The sequence below is a fragment of the Helicoverpa armigera genome, chromosome 17 (assembly GCF_030705265.1).
Source record: "Helicoverpa armigera isolate CAAS_96S chromosome 17, ASM3070526v1, whole genome shotgun sequence".
In the NCBI taxonomy this organism is placed as follows: Eukaryota; Metazoa; Arthropoda; class Insecta; order Lepidoptera; family Noctuidae; genus Helicoverpa; species Helicoverpa armigera.
In genome coordinates, this window is record NC_087136.1 from 3,355,253 (window position 1) to 3,376,166 (window position 20,914).

At 34.5% G+C, this 20,914-nt stretch overlaps 2 protein-coding genes across 2 annotated transcripts in view; one reads left to right on the forward strand and one right to left on the reverse strand.

Annotated features, from left to right (window-relative positions):
- Positions 1-1,039: 1,039 nt before the first annotated feature.
- On the reverse strand, positions 1,040-14,027 carry LOC110370354 (odorant receptor 22b). The gene is made up of 9 exons (XM_064038881.1): positions 13,792-14,027; positions 11,582-11,793; positions 10,460-10,575; positions 9,693-9,768; positions 9,156-9,300; positions 8,704-8,803; positions 8,490-8,603; positions 6,647-6,802; positions 1,040-1,093 (listed from the first exon to the last, which is right to left on the reverse strand). The coding sequence occupies exons 1-9, from the start codon at positions 14,025-14,027 to the stop codon at positions 1,040-1,042; spliced, it is 1,209 nt and encodes a 402-aa protein (XP_063894951.1).
- Positions 14,028-18,718: 4,691 nt separating this feature from the next.
- The window catches only part of LOC110370380 (hemicentin-2), an 81,099-nt gene continuing 78,903 nt past the window's right edge, over positions 18,719-20,914 (forward strand). The window contains exon 1 of the mRNA XM_021326152.3: positions 18,719-19,044. The gene's annotated coding sequence lies outside the window, so the exon portion shown is untranslated. The remainder of the gene's footprint in view (positions 19,045-20,914) is intronic.

The window sequence follows — 20,914 nt, forward strand, 5'->3', positions numbered from 1 at the left end:
CCGGTCGATATTATTCCAGATACACACACTACATAGTCTGTAAAGTTCACTACACAGTTACCCACTTGTCATTGTTCATATTACGTGGGTAGTATTGAGAGATATTTACAACTCTGTAGGTAGGATTATTTAAGTTGATTGAAGTATTTCGAACGGTGGCCCAAATAAGTCCTACAATCGCCCGAGGCTCGAGTCGGCCACAATTAAATGAATATAAATGATCTTAGTTCGCGTAACTTGTATTTTAGTTTGGTAAAGCACATTTTCTTTGCTTGTATGAGTAAAACTTTTTTATAAAACCTACTCAATAATATACCTAAAATCTTGTCCTAAGTCTGGTAAGTACTATGCTTTAAACCAAATCAACTAAATGTGAGGTTATCACACACAAACAAAGGCACATACATACATGTCAAACTGAGAACTTCTTATTTTGAAGTCGGTTAAAAATCCCTCACGTAATAATTCAAAAAACTGAAAAAAAAAGAATTATTAAAGCAAAGTTATAATAAAAAGAAAAATATAACTTTTATCATTTTAATTACATCATAGATCTTAGAAAGTGCTTATAAGAATCAGCAGGCTATCTTATATTGCAACCCATTAAAGTAAAGCGAAACATTAATTATAATGGCGTAGACTTTTGCTATTAAGCTAGAGGTGCAATTTAACAATTTTGTACTTATTAATAAACGTTGTTGCTTAAGAAAATTCTTTAAATATAATATTTTCATTGTAAACTCTTTCAATGTAACATTTTCATCGTTTACTCCGCTTTTCTTCGTCCCGCTCAGTGCTCATCTGATTACCACTTTAAAGAATCAATCGCCAATTACTACATACAATTACTGAAACAGTTAAAGTGCAAAAAAAAAACTATTTACACCTACAAAAGTTAGTTTTCGAGTACCTAGTCGAAAAAGTTTTTTTAACTTTTGCTATAATTTCAAAACCACGTTTCAATATAAGGATGCGTTTTATGATCTAACATTTCGACTTTAAATATTTGAACTCATCAACCTCATTGCTGAAACAGTACTTAATTCTTCATCTGATTCATGACAGCAAAACCTTTGTAAGTCCAGTTCATGACCTGTAACAAAAGATGTATTATTTACTAGCTGATTCTCGTGGTTTCACTCACCATACCCGGATAAAGATAGCATATGACACACAGTAACAACGCAGCTTTGTATTAGTAAAATAATTTACAAAATAGGTTTACCCGACACAGATTTCTCTCTATAACGTCACGAACTTTACCCCTTTATAGGATGTGTAAACTTTTTTCAAATACATAAGTGTATTGACATACGGTTATTTATTTAACAAATAAACAGTTGTAGTTACACATACACATATTTACATGGACAGAGCCGAAAACTAATGTTATATAGAGGTATATTCAAGTAAGTAGATACTCTATTTATAAACTAACGTAACGTGGAAATTACATCACAATCCCTGTTTTGGTAACCAAGTTATCCAGTCATTGTGTTTAAAGGTTATTCTTGGGTCTTGTGTTGATAGGGTTCAAACGAAAATATTTGTTCTGCTGTTTTCTTTGAAGATGTAAGGAAATAGAATAGGATGTTTTGTTAAGTTGGACCTTGTTCGTTCAATATGTAGTGGAATAAAGTTATCTTATAACTAACTGCATTAGGGAGGTACCTACGCTCTATTAGATGAGCAAGTTTGACAATGTTTAGGAATATGGTTTATAGCACATTTATTAATCTACATAATTATAAACAGGTACAGCAACGGTTACATCAAAACCACAGTCGTAATAAAAATTAAAACATTTACAATTTCTAAATTAAATTATAAAAAGGAACTTTTTTTTTATGCTCCAGCAATTTACATTTAATTAGTTCAGACGAGAAAGAAAATAAAAAATGCAGACAGTAAAAATGATAGCATATTCTATGGCGAAGTCCTGTGTCCAGCCTTAATTGGCGAAGATTAAACTAGAGAAAACCGGGGTCACTCCGCCGGGACCCTGGTCGTGGGTAGCCCGAGGTTTTCCAGGGCGACTCCTGATGAATAATTTAGCAGTTTGTATCTATTAATGTGTTGGTACATAGGCACGTGATGAGTTTCCCTAATAAAAATGGTGGCGCGTCTTGAATCCGATAGTTTTGCAAATGCGAAACTTATGTTGTGCTAAAATGTGTGGTTAGGCCGAATATTTTGCACGTTTCTCGTATAGGTCAAAGGTGAGGCTTTAGGCATTTCAACGTGTGCCTCGCTCCCGAATTGGGATAGGTGACATTTGACTGTGCATATCGGCATACTGACTATTTTTAGAAAGCCATTCCATGAAAACAAAACACCCATCCTTCATAACTTCCTCTCTGTTTTTACTAGGAAGAGAAACCTGCATGAAAGATTTAGAGCGTAATTACTAAGCAGTTGGTATAGGATTGTAATTGTTTTATACATACGTGATATATCGTCGGGCCCAGACTATGCTATGGAAAAATCAGGAAGGAATAATATTCACGCACGTGTTGCATTTTCTATTAGCCTCCATCATACTTGATAGTGTTATAACAGTTTTCCTCTTTTCAAAGATCTCTTATCTTTATTGATAGTTACCGCACATCTATACATAGGTAGAGGAAGTATTTTGTAAGAATATTTTGAGATAAGATATTGGTAAAAAATATAGGTAAATTATGTTTTTTACGATAACATTAAAATCATTTTTAAACCACATTTTTGTGTGAATTTTAGATTGGTTTGATACTGTATTTGGTTAAGTTGCCTCCGCGGAAATACTTCTGGTTTCAGGCTTGGCTATAAAAGCATAATGAAGAGGAAAATTGCTCGACACCAATGCCTCTAGGGCATTTTATATAGCTCCACTCCAGTTTAAAATTACACAATCTTTGACTTCCAAAATGACTTAAAATAAAAGTGATAGTAGCTCCGTATTAAATCGTTTTAAGATTTTATTTTGGAAGGTCCCTAAATGTAATTGATTCATTGATGTTTTTGGCTACTGTTTTTCTTGTTTAGGAGAATTATTATTAATTTAGAAACACGCATAATAGCAAGACAAGAGTGCCTAATAAATATAGCCGTCTAAATAAGATGGAAAGCTTTTATTTGAGAATTTCAAACGTTATTTATATTTAGATAAGTTGCTACTCTTAAAAGTAATTTTAAATACTTCTGTAACTTGTATAATAAATATTCTGATTGTGATAGCTGGCAAACTTTTGAATATTCCACTAAGTAATAAGTTTTGTACGAAACTTTTTTTCTTAATATGATAATGGATCAAATTATTAAGAAAACAGATGATTTCTTATGATGGTTTACCAACAAAGTTTGCTAATTCAACGATTTGTAAAAATATTAGTCGCTAAGCGTCCTTTTCATAATCTTAGCAAGTTTCCTATTTATTACAAACCACCGTTTAGAGGCGACGTAAAATACTGAAACGATAAAAAACATAAACTGTCTCATGCAGTCTTACCGGACAATGAATGAAACACGTCCGTAAAAGTTTAAAGAGATCATAAAATCCGAATAAATGTGAAAACGGCTTTACATTAGAACATTTCCACATTCCCACAAATTCCTGAAATAACGAAATGGAAAACTCGCCACCATTAAGAATCAAATAAAATGCAGTTCTACGGTCATACTGCAATACACCTCGAATTATAAACGCATTATGAAAACACGTCGCTGAGTTATACTTGGAATAAAATAACCGAATTCCCTGGAAAAACTTCATGAACTAATTAATTTTGAAGAGTTTCGTGAAATTCGTGTAGTCTTAGAATCGACTAATGAACTTGGCTAATAAATACTGTTTCTGGGAATGTGTAAAGACAAATAGTCGCTGGCATGGGTTTATTATTTATGTACTAGTGGTTTTCCATGGCTTCTCCTGATTTTTGAGGGTTTTTAGTTTTTTGTCTGTTAATGGTTTCTCTTAAATTCGTCAAGACAATGGTATCAATTGTGACCGTAAAGTACAAAGATGATGACAGCGATGATAGGGTCGCCCGGGTAACTTGTAAAACACTGGTACTCAGCCGACGCCAACATAGTTGTGAAAAGGCTTCGCAAATGATGTATTAGTAAATAAATAACATTATTTACCAAAAGTAAAACCTCCGGAAAATATTCCAATAAATATATTTCACAAATAAAAACATAAAACAAAATAATACCTCCGGGACTTATCTCCAATTGTACAATGACAATGGAGTTTCTTGGATGTGATCCCAAATATCTGAGGACAAAAAATATGATAAACGACTGTGAATAATGATTGTCCCTCTTCTGTACTCGAATATGACGTCTTTAGTTATGGCATTCATGTTGGTACTTATTTTCATAATCAGAAATAGGTTTTGAGATAGAATTCGTTCTGAATTTCAAACGGGAATGTATGCAAGAGTTCGTACGACTGGTCATGCATGTCTTTTTTAGATAGATCTCATCATCTGAGCACTGACAGTATCAGACTGTTCAAATTTGTTATTTCTGGAGCCTTTTACGTAGGTCCCAGGACCGCGGTAATTATTTCGAACAAACCCACAGCCCTAGGTTTCGTACATGCATCATTCAGTTCTTTTTTTTAAGTGTAAAAAAATAGTAAGCCAACATTTTTTAATTAAAGTCCATAGCTATTCTTAAACGCACCCAAAAAGGCTTAGCAGTTATAGCCTAAACATAAAAGAAACCTTTTGTATTAATAGCAACTTCAATTAGCTAACTCCATTCAAAGTGTAATTTGGAACAATTTTGGGTATTTACAAACTGTTGGCAGGTAAACAAACTCTGAACTCAACTCTAACTAAGGTAAACTAATTCTAACTACGCAAACTAAATACACGTATTAAATATGATAGAATATTTATGCTACTTGTCCACTTAATTAATGGTTGTCTTCACAACTTGTTCACAAGGTTTTTTGAACTGTATACAGGCACGTTATTTATGATAAGTAGGTATATTATTTTGGATTAGATTTTTATAACACGATGTTCATTGCGAAGTTATCATGCTGACGAACTATTCAGACACAACAAGCAATGGACTATACTCGTCAAAGTAAAACACATTTTCCTGGACGGTGGCTGAGTAAAATGAAATAAATGTAGTGATATACATACATCATACGTAGGCGTCTACGTCTTAAGAAAGGAAATATTTCGTCTATTTTTATAAAAAAACATAAGCTAGAAAAATCTTATTAACTTTCAAAGTGTTTTTATACTGTAACCCATTTATTAAAAGCAATAAAATCACCAAATCACATACGTAAACTGTATTCGTTCATTCGGAAAACTTCAAATTGAAGGGTCTTTTGGGCTCATATAAGTCATTTATTATGGCTCCTTCCCGTTTTTCTTTATAGGAATTGGATAGTACCTATATACGTTTATGTTGGAAACAGTTTCTGGAGCCGACAGTTAATGTTTCAAACGGTTAACTGTTCAAAGAGATTTCCCAAGCTTTTCCTATAGTGCAGTTTCCCTTTGACATTTATTGGATGAAATGTACAAAAAACGCACATTTTTTTACATTGAAATATTTTATCTTTATCGCCGATATTTTATTTTAATCTCATTTCGTGCATTATTCATGTTAACAGGATGTTCTTTGTATTTTTTACGCGAACCTAAGTAAACAATAGAAATAAAGTAAATAAAAATATCCGACTGAACTCAGCCGTGAGATTAAGGATAATATTTTCTAAACGTAGGATGATTGACATTGAGTACGGATAAAATAGAATAATATCACTCAATTTATTATATCCGTGAGTTTCTCGAACAATCTTAGGGGAAGTAAACTAAGAAATGGGTCAAGGAAGACCCTCTGTCACGTGAATTTTTAAGAAAGGAAAAGCGTGGGACTACCTATATAATAAGAAGTTATCATACGTAAATATTAAGATATGATAAGTCCAAGAAGCTCGGTACCCGTTCTAAATAACTGTTCTTTGACAAGCTAAAGATGGAGCATTTTATATTAAATCTCACACTTTTTAATGCTATAAGCAAAAGTTAAATGTCTAAGGTGCCACCTGTGCCATTGCTCATAAGCGGTCCAGAAATTATGAGTTCCCTATGCACTACTATTATACTATACTTCAAACAGGGCCCCGATTCTCCTAAATTAATAATGTCAAAATCGAATACAAATCGAATCGCAATATGATCGTAATAGCAGTTTTAACCATATCGGCCATTCTGCTACTAATAAAAGACCAATCGTATTCGATTGACATTTGATTGGTGTGCGATTGGTCTGCTATTTTGATGATTTTGGTCTATTCGGTAGTTTGCTGTACAATCATTTTGCAATCGTAAATCATTTGCAGAAAAAATGATTCATTATTGAATGACAGAAAAGGATAAAAACGTTTATTTCAAAGAAAAAATAGCGGAATACCACATACGTTTCAATCGTAATCGAGTCGGGATTGGATCTCAGTCGAATCGAGTCGAACGTCAATCGAAGGTCGCTTAAGTAAAATTAGGAGAATCGGGCCCCTGAAGCTTTGTGAACTAAAAAAACCATCCTCTTAAAAACAATTCTCAACCGAAATACGCCCACTTCTGAAAAAAGGCCACCCCAAGCAAAAATAAATAAAAGAAAAACATAATTATACCTTCGTAAATGTCTCCAAAGACACAGGTACAAGTTTAGCCGCGGTGATGACGAGAGGTCTCTGGGTCTTCGCAATAAAGATGATCAAGTTCCTCTTAAGAGATGTCGGCAGCTCAGTCCAAGGACATGCAAACACTACATTCGATATGTAAGAACTCTGAAAGAAAACAAGAGGAATTTGTGTTTGACAGTTTTTGATCAGATTTTGGAAGACGGTGTAATAATAAGGTCTAGGTATTTTCTTTGATTTATTTATTTATTTATACTTTTTACACAACGTTCATCTTCATCGTCGGTTTTAAGAGGACGAATTGGAATTTTTGGCGCCAAGGATGTCAATTTTTCTCAGTAAATACAAAACGGATCAAAATACAACTTGGTTACCTGAAAGTTCATGATATAAACCTTATTTTGTTAGTTGTAGAAACATGATTAGGTAACTTTTATAACAGAGAAAAATATATCAAACATACCTCTTTTTAAAAAGAGATTCACATATTATGGGCAAATGGGACCGATTTAAGCCTCTTAACTTTTTTAGTAGTTGAGTATATACATACTCTTTAAAATTGTAGTAGGAATTTTTATTAAATTATCATTTCTAAATATTAAAATTACAAAACCATTTTGTCGCTTACGACTTTTAGTTATAAGCTAGCGCGCGTATTGTTATCCTCGCCCCGCTCAGACGCTCCGACCCCTTTTGGCGCCTTAGATGCGCGTGCCGGTTATGGAATTATTGTTGACCAATTCCTCGCCTTAATGTTTTAAGTGTTCTCTGCCAGTATACCTTGGGGTGGTGGTGAAAAAGAAGAAGTGATAGGTGCAAGTGTTTCGTTAGTAAAAGGCGTAAAAATAAATATTGAGAATTGTAATGTTGTACCTTTTTAGTATCAGTAAGCTAATAACTTTACTTTTAACGTACTTGCAGTAAGACCTAAAGTTACCCGACTGTTAAAGACCTTGAAAATAAGGCACGGAGTACAAGATAAGTTGTTAGGAACCTTGTTATCAGTGAACCGGTTTTTCACCTAAGAACTTAGCTCTCTTCAAGGGTACCCCTGGGCGAAGCTTAGAGCTCGAGTAAAGGTCGAGAGGGAGTTTAGGATAACTGGATTGAGTTCGTACGTGCCTTCAAGAGTGATCTTGGATATACCGGTTTTATTGAATTGTTGTAGTCTTTTTTCTGCTCGCTTATGTATAAGTTAGTTATGCTTAATATCAGGCTTCATTGAAGTTATTTTCCGCTCTCGCTTATCCATTATTTTCATTGAATATTAACAATAAATTAATGCAACATGCTATTTTGTCGACGTCAATAATATCTACAAACTAATTACATAAAAATTGCTGTAATGCTCCGGCTACGGGTATGTTGGAAGAGATTTCATTGGAAGAGAAAAGTGGTACCTTTACACTATTTTATGTTATTACTTCTTCTGTCATGTCATACTGTGTATGTAAATATATAAATTACTTTTAGTAAGCAAAATGAAGGAAGAAGCAGATATGGTAGTATAATAGTATAGGTTCAACAAAAATGTTGGGGTCGAACAGTTTGGGCAGAGTTTTCCCAAAATAGACACAGAATCAGCTGACCCAAAAAACTTGCTAAAAGCAGACTGAAGTTGGTCAGCGCCACTATATCAGATTGTAGTTTAGAGCACGCGAAGAGTTCTTAAAAAAGATATTGTTATTTTTCGGCATACCCAAAGATATGGTCGGAACGTCTCTATAAGTTTTATGAAATGAGTTATTGAAACGTTTTATTTTAACTAAAAGTTTCTGTTTGTTTACACTTCATTTTTTCAGTTTCTATTAAATATTGTGGAAAATGTACTCACTTTAGTGGTAATAGTATTTCCAAAATAACAGTCGACAAATAGATTGCAAATAAAAATCGATAAGTATGCTAGTACCCATCCTACTTCTGTCAAGTTCTTTAGAGGAGACTCGATCTGAAAAAAAAACAAGCAAAAATAATTCAGAACCGAAAGTCTACTTTCGAATAGATATTGGAGATCATATATACATCTATAAAAATATTTTAGAACATACCGAGAATATTTGCACAGCAGTAGTGCCCAAAATAACAGTACTCAACAGAAGAGTTGCTGATAGCTGTCCCCCAAATGTAGCTTGGATGGTGTCCACAAATCTGAAAGGAAACATTATACTGACTACTACGATAAAAATCATAACTCTCCTCATGACACCAACGGACAACAAATTTATGGGGTTCGTATGTACCTATACCTGTTCATAATAAGAGTCAGAAAACAAAGGTACTCAAGTTTTTATAAGAGTGACTATCTATTGAGAACACACAAAACTAAAAATTAAGAGCAGAAAATTCCAATATTTTTAGCAAGTGGATCTCTTAATTGAAGTAAAGCACTTAAATCCACTAATCCGACGGTACCACTTTAGTTGCCTTGAAAACACTAAAAAAGCCACTCAAATAAAAAGCATGGTTAATTGCTAGATTATTTTTAATGTATTTCTCGTACCTTGTTATAGCGCAATGGTGAAGAACGCATCTTTTGAAAACTTCTTTAAACGCTTCATCTTGATTGCACTGCCTTTCAGCAGCATTAGCTTTAACGAGGTCTTTTATATTTTCAAAGTTATAAATTAAAACGTCCAATTGGCTGACTGGAAGGTAAAGAAAAAAGATAAAAACGCGAAATGTATTTGCAGGATCGATGACCCTGATTCCGAGACTCATATGATGTTTAATATTCAGAAAGGAACAAAAACTCTGTTGTCTTACTAAAAGTCGGAATTTTTTCGTATCCTGAGGCGCGGCCCCGGTATTTGCTTTGACAAGCTGTTACGATACTCTATGTCCTTTTGTTAATCCCAATTTGCCCTTACATAATATGAGGAAAAATTCCCTCTTACTATTTTTCCCAAAAACATCGACCCCTGTTGACCAGATCTCCCCTAAGCGGTTTTGTCCGGGATGTTGTCGAGATTAAAATTTATGCCGTTATTCAGATTTTGTACATTACTCAAAGCTAAATAATATGCAAAAATGGTTTTACTTGCACAAGACATCGCGGCCCAGGGTAGCGTTTGCACTGCGACGAATGTTGTGAGCATCATCGGCTTGTACAGGATCTGCAAATAAAAGTTCATATAGCATTAAGAGTCATCATCCTCCGAGCCTTTTCCCAATCACGTTGGGGTCGGCTTCCAGTCTAACCGGATTCAGCTGAGTACCAGTGCTTTACAAGAAGCGACTGCCTATCTGACCTCCTCAACCCAGTAACCCGGGCAACCCGATACCCCTTGGTTAGACTGGTGTCAGACTTTCTGGCTTCTGACTACCCGTAACGACTGCCAAGGATGTTCACTGATAGCCGGGACCTACAGTTTAACGTGCCATCCGAAACACAGTCAATGGTGTCTAAGATATACTTAGAAAGTACATACAAACTTAGAAAAGTTGCATTGGTACTTGCCTGACCTGGGATCGACCCCGCGCCCTCATACTTGAGGTTGGTCCTTTACCCACTAGGCCACCACGACTTAATAGCATTAAGAGTCAATTTGGAAAAAATAACCCCGAAAGTACTTGCTGGTACACTTTTGTAAATAATGTTAAAGTTTAGGTTTCCCCCGCGATTCGACTGATGCATGCAGTTTGAAGGGGTAAAAACTTTAAAAGTGTTTTCGAATATACATAGGTGTACCTTTTTGTGGCATTGCAAATGACGTGTGTAAAAGTGACCTACATTCGTGGCGACAACTAGCATTTTTGATAAAAGAAAAAACATAAAATGTAATGTAAGTAGATAAGATACTTTACCTGATAAGCGCATAAATAATTAAAGTAAGATTCCTTATTAACATCAAGGACAATGAGATCCATCTTCAGAGGTAAAGTTTGGAAATTATGTAAAGCCGGTACCACGACGACGTGTACTGGAATAATACCGATACCAATTAATTATAAACATGGCGATATGCCTGATTTCATGTAAATCCAAGTAACATTGCGAAGGACTGGCAGCGATATTGATAAAGTTAAGAAAACATAAACATGAATTGGAAAGAATGCAGATCAATATATAATTGAATGAGTGGACGGACTTAGAAACGCCTTCATCTTTCTGGAATGTTCTATCAAAAAGATTCTTCGCTTTAAGTGACAGGAGTATTGAATGTGTTTTTTTTTTAAGTTAGGACCTGAGTCCAGAGATCAGACTGACTATTGACCGTTGTAGGTATGACGGTAGGTATAACGCAGATATGACTGAGACACAATTGATATTCTCTTGTCTTATGATTACCGCTTACAAATACGAGCGTTTAAGCTAACCGTGATAAGAATTTGATACCTATATACTTTGTCTTACACAATATCAGTACCTATTATTATTGACTAATTTCAAATACTTATAATACAAAGTTCTATGGATTTATGTGGCGTACTTTGAAGTTTTGACAGGAACATCACGCATATTTCCCAAAGTTGTTGTAAGAGATTATGAGGATCTATAGCAACAGATTATGATTAGCGAATATCGACTCTATTGTGTTGTGTTAGAAGTTAGATTTGATAGTGTAAGGTTGAGTATCGTTTGAGAAGTACGTACTGATCCAGTATAAAAATATTTTAAGTTATATCGTCTCTTTATGTTATTGATGAGGATACGTTAATTACTTTTTTAGATCTGATCATTTTGTTGCAAGCTTCTGTTTTCCTAGGCTTTAGTCACTTCCCGTGGAAACTATACTCCTCGTACCAGGCTAACACACCTATGTCACCCGACAATATTGTAGCTTCCCAACAATGAAAATAAAAATTTAAACTGGTTCAGCAGTTTTAGGATAACACAACAAGGGTAAAGATAAGGAATAAGGGTACACAATAAAACGTTTGCTTTATGAGAATATAGAAATACTTCTGTTCTCAATCTCTACTCACCAAGAACATCCGAGTGACTACTGAAAATCAACCACCAAAACAGACCTCTGGAAAGCTTGACAGCCTTTTCCAATATTTTTTTCTGAGCTGTCATTTGAAATTGGAACTCCGTGCTATTCAGTTGATCTGACAGTTGCGAGAGCCGATCTCTGCGTAAGCTCAAATCTAGAAGTCGGAGGGAAACCAGTAATTCTGTCAGAACTAAGTTAATGCTGTAAGAAAAAAAAATGATTTTAAAGTGAATAGGATTTAATGAGCTGACATGTAAGTTCTTAATTTCGATAAGGTAATTTTTCAATTTGTTATCTCATAATACTGTCATTTAAATAGAGTCGTTTTTACATCTCAACGTAAATATAAATATATTTCTTAGTGGTGGTATGCATGAACTTAAATAGATATTGTACGCAAATTTTCTTTTCGTCAAAGTCTATTAATGCCTTTATCACAATATAACATTGCAACAAATAAGCACAGCAATATAAACGTTCGGTCTACATTCAGAGATCAGCAAGAATTTAAAGCAACAAAATAATGCCAATGTAAACACATCAAGCAGGTCAAACGGTGCAAATAGCCATTTAAAGCGGTATAATAAAGTCGTGTTATCTGGAGTACGGAATAAACTGCAACAACGTTACTATAAAGAACTGTTAAGCCATTAACATTTCACCGTTGCATGTAACGAAACGTTCCACGCGACATTCCTCGACTACCAAACTTGGGCTGATCACACACTGCCACGCGCCAGCGCTCCGGTGCGCGGGAAACATTGACCATAAGTTACCTAGCTCGTTCATAAAATAACTTTAGCGCAGCACATACGCAACACATAGTAGCGTGCCTCTACAAAATGCATGCTAGAGAGTGGTAGTGTGTGGTACGCCTAATTTCCAATGGCTACATTTTCAACCAAAGATATTTTCCTGTCAATAACAACCCTTAATTCTCTCATAATATCATTATGTATATAGGTCAAAACTGATAAGATATGACCTTTAGGTAAACGAATGCTCGAAAAAAACCGCTTTAATTTAGGTTTGTCATGTATGTAACACGCGATTTCTGTTTCACGGCAGATTTATTGTGTCGTTATAATGTTATTTATGTACACGGAAGGGTTCCTACAGTTTTCAAAGTATTTCTTTCGTACACAGTTTGCATGTTATCAAAACAGTTTCAATCAAAATTTTATAAACATTACCTAAAAATAGTAAAGTAATATTTGAATAGATTGTCTAAAATCCCCATAAAAGTTCATTGATTTTTTTATACATTTACATAATATGATGTACTTTTGGGATCCGGTTGGGTGAGCCCGCGAATATTTTACCCTTTTTCGGCCTTTATAGAGGTTTTATGGGACCCAGGGCAGGTTAACATCTGAAAAAATATACTTTGGGAGTTACTTCTTTCAAATTTTATTATGAAAGGTTAAGTGCTGTTAAAATTTTAGGATTAAACGTAAATTTTAATGTGGATTGACGAACATAACAAATGTTTTACGAGTGTTCTATTAAGCGTTTAATTTATCTTTGGTTTATGTGTCCAACGAGGACAAGACACGAATTACTGACTTCAGTTTCCTGAGCTTTTATTTGCGAATCACTAATGTTTTTACACTTTATTTTCTTTATATAAAACTTATTCTTAAGTTCATTATTCCAAATACGACCATTACTGTAAACTACTGACATCAAATCATCGTTACATAGCCCAAATACAGGTTTATACCTATTGTATCTAAACCAATACCCACCTGTGTAGTGTATAGTAAGTACATCAATGATCACGGATTGCTTGTCAAGCATGTTAATGGCCTAATCATGTTAAACCGAGAAGCAGACATTACAAGATGTTAGCGTTTGCGTTGTGAAAAAGGGATGTTACGCATGGTCTTGTATGACTCTATATATATCAAGTGGTAAGCTGGATAATTTTAAAATCTTTGTCAGTCTAAGGCCTCGTAAGGTACGTTTTTTGAACATGTATCGCATTTTCCGTATCGTGAAACATTGTTCACACCGCGGTTTTTATACACGACGAATTCATTGTAGATTTTGATGGCAAAACCGTGCCGTGTACAATTGCCCTAACTGTTAGTCCATTTCATTTTTGAGATATGTAGGTAAGACTTAATAATAATGCCGGCGTCATTTTGCAAAATGAACCTTATTACCAAGTAGCACGGTCTAAAAAGCAGTACTCACATTCCAGCTACCTCCTGTATTTCAGCATCACCCGACAGTATCAAACGTATCACATAAACCAATTGGCTGCCCGTCGGTATGACGAACACACAAATTCCTAAAACGATTCTCGTCAAAACGCAGATCCAAAATCGAACATTCTTCATTCGATACGGTATGTAGAACCATATTCCGTACAGTTTCAAAGCCCCTATTTGTAACGAAATGTGTCGGGACAAATCGATGCTGGACTTCATTTTGGGAGAATTTCAGGCATAATGACAAACCTATTGAGTTTTGGCTTTTAAAAAACTAAATGAGGCAAGAACGCTTTTGATAGTCAAAAGTTCCGTAGGTATGTTTTTTTAAAGGTTATAGGTACTTCTCAATGTGTTTATAAATTATATAAACGTAATATCGCGATGATGTTAATTGATATGAATAAAGATTAGGCTGAATTGATTTATTGAAAGTCACTTATAGTTTTCATGAGAGTTTTGCAGAACCGATGGTGCTTCAGCGTTAGAATCTATGTACGATTTGCTACTGTTGAAAGCAGTTATATGTATATAGAGGTAGATGTTTTATTTTAATAAGGCACCTAATCTTCTATCTTTCTGCTAAATACTTCTACAAAATCAAAAATGAAACAGATTCTTTCGTCCTAAATCAAAAAGTGATAAAACTACTTCGTTTAAAGGATAACTTGACAGTTGATGTGGCAAAGCACATGATTCCACAATACACAAACAAGACCTAGTAACAGATAACAACATATTAGGTGCAGCTAACAAACGGTAATTGTGAAACATTTACACCCATCACAGTAAATCCTTCTGAAACAGTTCGGAATAACGAATAGTTCTGAACTCCGCAATGTTCTGCTTTAGAGTTCCCGTACACTGTAGATTAAATAGTCGGCCGACAGTTGACACGATGATTAGCATTTTTTTTAAGAATATCATATTCCACGGAAACGCTGGAGAGAAGACTTGGACAGCTTCCTCGTGGACTGGCTACAAACAGTGATGGAAGGAGAAAGATGGAGAAGACTTGGACAGCTTCCTCGTGGACTGGCTACAAACAGTGATGGAAGGAGAAAGATGGAAGGCTCCATGGAAAGAGAAAGATGGAAGGCACCACTACAGATACAAAAGCATACTCATACAATAACATATACAGTAAGATATTCCACTTCCACAAAGTCTTCAGTCGGTCTGATAACAACCAAATAACTGATCTTTATAATGTGTGTACTACCAATCATCTTCTTACTGATATATGAGTCCTAGCAAATTATCGGCCGACTAAAAGTTTGCAGTGTGCCGGTACTCTCAGCCGGAGAATACACAAAGTGCATTTAAAACCGGTACACGGTTTTTATTCCGATATTCATGACCTATTTTTGTGAATGCAGTGTAGATTTACGTTTGTGTCGGATAGGCTACCGGTAGAAGAGTGTTTAGATAAGGTCCTGGCATGGTACTCGGTTTCATTTAGCTATGCCTTGGCAATTAGGTATACTAATTTAGCTTAAGATGTGGTCAACTAATTTTCTTGAACAATTGTCTTTTTTTTATATTATCTTTTCGGTCTATAATACCTAGTTAGTAGTTTATAATTTCTATTTAGGTATTTCTCATAAAACTCAATAGCGGTCCACAACCAAATTCTTTTACAAAATTGAACCCTAAAGATTGACTGTACACATTATCGACGATAATTACAATAATTGTCAATTAATGTCATTTTTTCGAAAATAATTAGGTACACTAAATGAAATGATTAGCCCCATTTACATACAAATTACCAATAGAGCTAAAATATTCAATAAAATGTCTATATTTCTACTGTAGCTTTTTCCCTAACGATAGCTAAAATTGTTCTGAATATGATAATTATTTCGTAAAATCCTTTGTGGGACACATTTCCTTATTGTTACAACGACAAATGACGAACGTGTGTCATACCTGTAATTAACGAACCTTATTGTTTAAATTAATTTTATATATTTTATATATGTACTTAATAATCGTGGAAAACATGATCCTCTTTATATGAGCGATTTTAATTAACTTAAGTTTAATTCCACCAATAAAAATATTAATGGAAATACGAATTCAGAAAATTGTTTGTTAGTGTTAAATCTGTAGTTAATTTTTGATAAATTAATATGGTAATTTGATATTGAATTCACGGCCTAAGGGACCAACAAGCTGTATGGTTCTGAAAATTTTAAAGTTTTTCCGTATGAAATGAAATAATTGACATATAATACACAATTTTCTGAAAACTATAACACACCACTTTCATTTTTGAAGATTTATAATAATCTGCCGTCACTTTAGTGGCTCATCGATGAATTAATTTATGTTATACTTAATTATTATCAGGAAAAAATATATAGGAAAAATAATCTATAGGAAACCAACGATTATGCGCCTAATTTTAAAGTGGTATTTAAGTAGGGCAGTTGCACTCAACTCAAACTTATTTTTTTGTTTATCCAAATAAGGTTAATAAATCAGCAGTTTTCGAACGTCAAATATATCGCTATAGATCCACCACAATCCACCATGTACCTATTTGGTGTATTTTCTGAAGAAATGAATTGACTAGATAAGTACCCAACCCTCAGAGTATAAGAGAGACTAATGAAGGTTGGGGATATTAATGAAATAAAACTTCGGTAATTTTTCACACGGGTCTTGTATCAAGTCAGAGAGGCTCTCGCGGTTAATGAATCGCCCTCTATGTAATCTAATTAAAGGCCAGAACGTAGGTGTTAATAAACTCCCTCACCTTGCAAGTACACATTTATTATATTAATACCAACTTGTAAAAAATACGAAAAATCCTAGTGGGAAAGGAAGCAACCTCTCGAATATGAGGGTGTTTGTTCGATTCCAGGTCAGGCAAGTTACCAATACAATTTTTCTAAGTTTGTATGTACTTACTTTCTAAGTATATCTCAGCCATCAATGGCTAATAAAAAAGGTGAAGAAAAACATCTTGTGGAAACCTGGACTATAAAGTCTGAAATCACCAACCCGCTTTGAGCAAGCGTGGTGATTATTGCTCAATCCTTCTCCGTGTGAGAGGAGGCCTGTGCCCAGCAGTGGGACGATAAAAACGCTGTAACAGTATAAAAAATACTTATTTTTTCTAAGAACCTTGCAATAAAGCAGGAAGACAACTAAAGATAAATTGACCAACTAAATGTACCTGACATGATTTAATACATGAACAAACTCGGCCTCGAACGGCTATATTAGGCAAGATATTTATATTACGGCCTTGCATGTCATTTGGAGAAAAATGCTTTACGAGTAAGCGACGTAGAAAAATGCATAAATACATAGGCAGTTCTAATAATGATGATTGATGTCTTAGTACGGTACCTGCTAGTAATTTCTTATCGACATTCTAAAAAAAGGTTTGACATTTAGAGAAAATATAATTCTCAGTTTTCGCAAAGTCGATGGATATTTATAATATTTCAAGTTACAATGTGAAAATGTTGTTTCAGTTATTTTTAGAAATATTGAATTCTGTATTAATACGAACACTACCATCGTAGATTTGATTTGATTTTAAAATTCATTTATCTGCACAGCGCACTCATCACACCAAATGACTAACTTACCAACACATTAAGTACATACATCAAACATAACACTTAGATCACAATAATGAAATCAAGAACATTCTAGAACGACTATTACCAGTCTCTTTGACACGGGACCGCAAATACAAGCCCTTACATTGACATTCACAAACGCTGCGAGCCTAGTACAGGCTCACGTTGATTACTCGTAAGTGTCGATTATCTTCGTGATTTTAGCTAGACCCGAATATATTTGGGCTCACATTTAGTACTACTACATGTAGTACTTGTTGTAGAATAGATTTCATTAGACAATAAAGGGCTTACATTAAATACTTTCTGGTTTTTACCCAGGGCATGTCATAAAATTGACCCTTGCATCAAATTAATAAACTGCCCCTATTCTACTACCTATTTAAGAGGCAATTAAAGAAATTGTAACTAGCTGTTTTCACGGGGTTTATCCGCCTCCCGGGAGAACTTCTTCACGTACACGATAGTGTAACTTTTCAATAGTAAAAGATTTTATTCAATAGTTTTGAAATATTTATGGGACAAACAATAAAAAAAATGTTTCTCTTTATTATATTAGTAAAGAAGTATAGATAACAAATGCTAGAAGGAATAAATACTGTGATGGAATGCGTTTTCTATTTACTTGCCACTCGTACCGAGTTCATATTCTTTCTAACCTTCCAAAAAGAATTGAAACAGTCGCATAGTGTAGTTTTATCGACAAAGGGTTGTATCGGCCGCCGGTGCGACTCGGAATAACTAGGGGAGCGGGCTCACTGCCAAAACGGACCGGCTCGTTCAACCTCTTTATTTGTAGTCGGCTTACCCAACGACAATCTCTTTGCGCCCCGCACTTACTCCAATATATTTCGATTACGGCTCCCATATATAATCTACAATTCCAGAATCTAACATAAACAATATTATTTTATTTTGGTATTTCTATTCGAATTTGCGGTTTCAAATAAATTACTTATTAAAACTTTTGCCGATTCATTAATAACTGTTTATTGGACAGGGTTGTTGACAGCACGACCTTTTGTTAAAGTTCGAAACTGCAAAAGCGTTTACGAGTGTCAAATAACACGTCGTTGATGAGCAGACGACTTATGGGGGTGAAGCAACTCGAAACGTAATTAGAAAGGCACCATCATTCGAGTGTCTCGACGACTTTAAATCACGGGACCCATGTCATAATATTCTACAGAAGCGTACGAATAAGTAAATAAAATTGAATAATTTACGAGTAGGTTTTACCACAGAATGTCACAGGGGCGGTGATGTGAGATATCAAATTATAAGAGGTTGTGTGCACATGCGCGGTGGGCGCCGACGGTCGCGGCTTCCAGTCTGGTCGTCGCTCGCGCCCTTTCCGAACGGGCCCGCCATGTTACATTACAAAATTCCCAACTCTTACAACACGCGAACGCAATAAAAAATAGACATTATCTGTGCGTAATTTAATAATAAAAACTTCTTTATATTTCTGTGATCGGCATCTTTTTTTAGTGGACTCTGTGACGTGTTTGACAGTTGAAACTTTTAATTCGCTAATGTAGTTGTTTAAATTTTTCCGCGGATTTGAGTTTTGTCGGCGGATTTGTGTGCAGTGCGAAATCATTAATTGGATAAGTGAAAAGTTTTTATTTATGGTAAGAAGTCAGCAATTTTTTATTGATTATTACCTACTTAAGTAAGTGATAAGTATATTTTTGTAGATATAGTGGAGCAACTTTTATTATAGCTGAATAATTTCTAAGCAAGTAAGTTCGTCTGTTTTTTCTGAACCATTTTAAGACTAACTACTTAATTATTTTACTGAAGAGATAAAAATAAAAATCATTAATTTTTATTTTGATGCCTATTAAAATTATTCCTTTTCGTAGGGAGCTTTTAAAATCCTACAAGATTTTAGGGACCTAATAGGTTTTTATTTGTTTATTTTTTTTTCATATCGTCTCGTCTCTCGTTTATTGACTGGCTGAGTTGGTTGGTATTTTATTTATTTATTCAAACTGTATTTATTTTAACTGTATGTATGTATGTATTCAAACTGTATGTATGTATGACTATAAGTTTGTGATTGTGTTATTACGCATATGTAAGAAAATATTCAGTATTGAACCGATACTGCATTTCATTTAAATATTTAAAGATCCTAAACGTGCTCGGACATAAAAGGTTTATTGTTATGTGTCTAACGAGTACTGTAAGCATCGATAGATGATTTTAAAGGTTTCATAATAATGGATATTTATCTATGAAATAATTTTGAACATAGGTACTACACCTACTTGCTTGCCCTTTTTAACCGACTATAAAAAAGGAGGAGTCAACGCGTATATACTATTTTTGCTTGTTTTATTTGTATCGTTAATCTTATATGTTATCGCGTTTCCTCAGTTCACACAACGGTTAGTCGTACATAGATTACTATTACATAGAACATAATTATTTACATGGTCAGCCTACTAGCCGACTAAGCGGTTGATTACGGCGGCGCTTTCAATTAAGGGAGCTAATATATTATCAAACAGCGTCTCGATTACATGAGCTACTGAATATAACATGGCCTTAAGCTTTGAGGGGTTCTATGAAAAACTGTGTTGCCCGATTCTATATGATGACGTCACAAAAATTGTGTCAGGGTTGCCCTATTTAGTTCGTCATTGAGCCGGAAGGGATCAGTCCCAACTATTATTATAAAATGGCTTAACCAGGGATATGTTATAGAAAATCTTTAATCCTTATGCGTATTGATATTGGAAGCAATTTTGTTTATCAAGAGTTTATAGTAACGAATGCAGTAGAAGAAAACTTTATTCAAATTAATGAAAATTGCTTTCGACGTACTCGCTTTATTCGGGGAATGCACAGAGTCAGAAATTATCCCTTTTAAACAACAGTTATTTCTGAAATTAGCCTCATTTTACAGCGTAGTCCTCAGGGGTCCAGACGGGGTGATGTGTTCAAACTTATCTCAACATGAATTATGTGTCTGCGTGAAAATTATATGACAAAAAAACCTGAAAAGTACGTACGAATACTACCGCGATAAGTGTTGCAAAGTGGAATAAATTTTTCATATTTTTACGGACGTTCGGAATTTATGAAATGTTCAGATTTTTCAGGTCTTTTTATCCGGGTTTTTTCATATGCTTCAAAGGGAAATGTGATGTTTGAGTACATAATGTAGCACGGGTGTGTTTACGTAAAATATTTGCGTATGTACGACGGGTTTTGTGATGGTTACTGCGGTAATAATTAACACTAATTTTGTTTTTTTTTTGGTTCATCATCAAATGAAAATCTGCCATTACACTCCTTTTTACCGAAGGGTCATGCAGATACATTTATTACTGTCCGTCTAAGCTGTAGATACTGAGCTGGACTGCAATCTTGATTATATGAATGACTCAAATTAACTTTTGAGTTTAAATTCTAGCATTCCATGGTCTGTAACCACACTAGCACCTTTAAATCAACGTACCATCAATTCTAAGTACAAAAGACACAGTTTAC

Coding starts and splice junctions, on each gene's coding strand:
- LOC110370354 (XM_064038881.1), bottom strand. CDS start 14,027: ATGAAGTCCAGCATCGATTTGTCCCGACACATTTCGTTACAAATAGGG. Junction 9,769..10,459: donor ATTATTTATGCGCTTATCAG/GTAAAGTATCTT, acceptor TTTTATTTGCAG/ATCCTGTACAAGCCGATGAT. Junction 8,604..8,703: donor CTGCTGTGCAAATATTCTCG/GTATGTTCTAAA, acceptor TTTTTTTTTCAG/ATCGAGTCTCCTCTAAAGAA.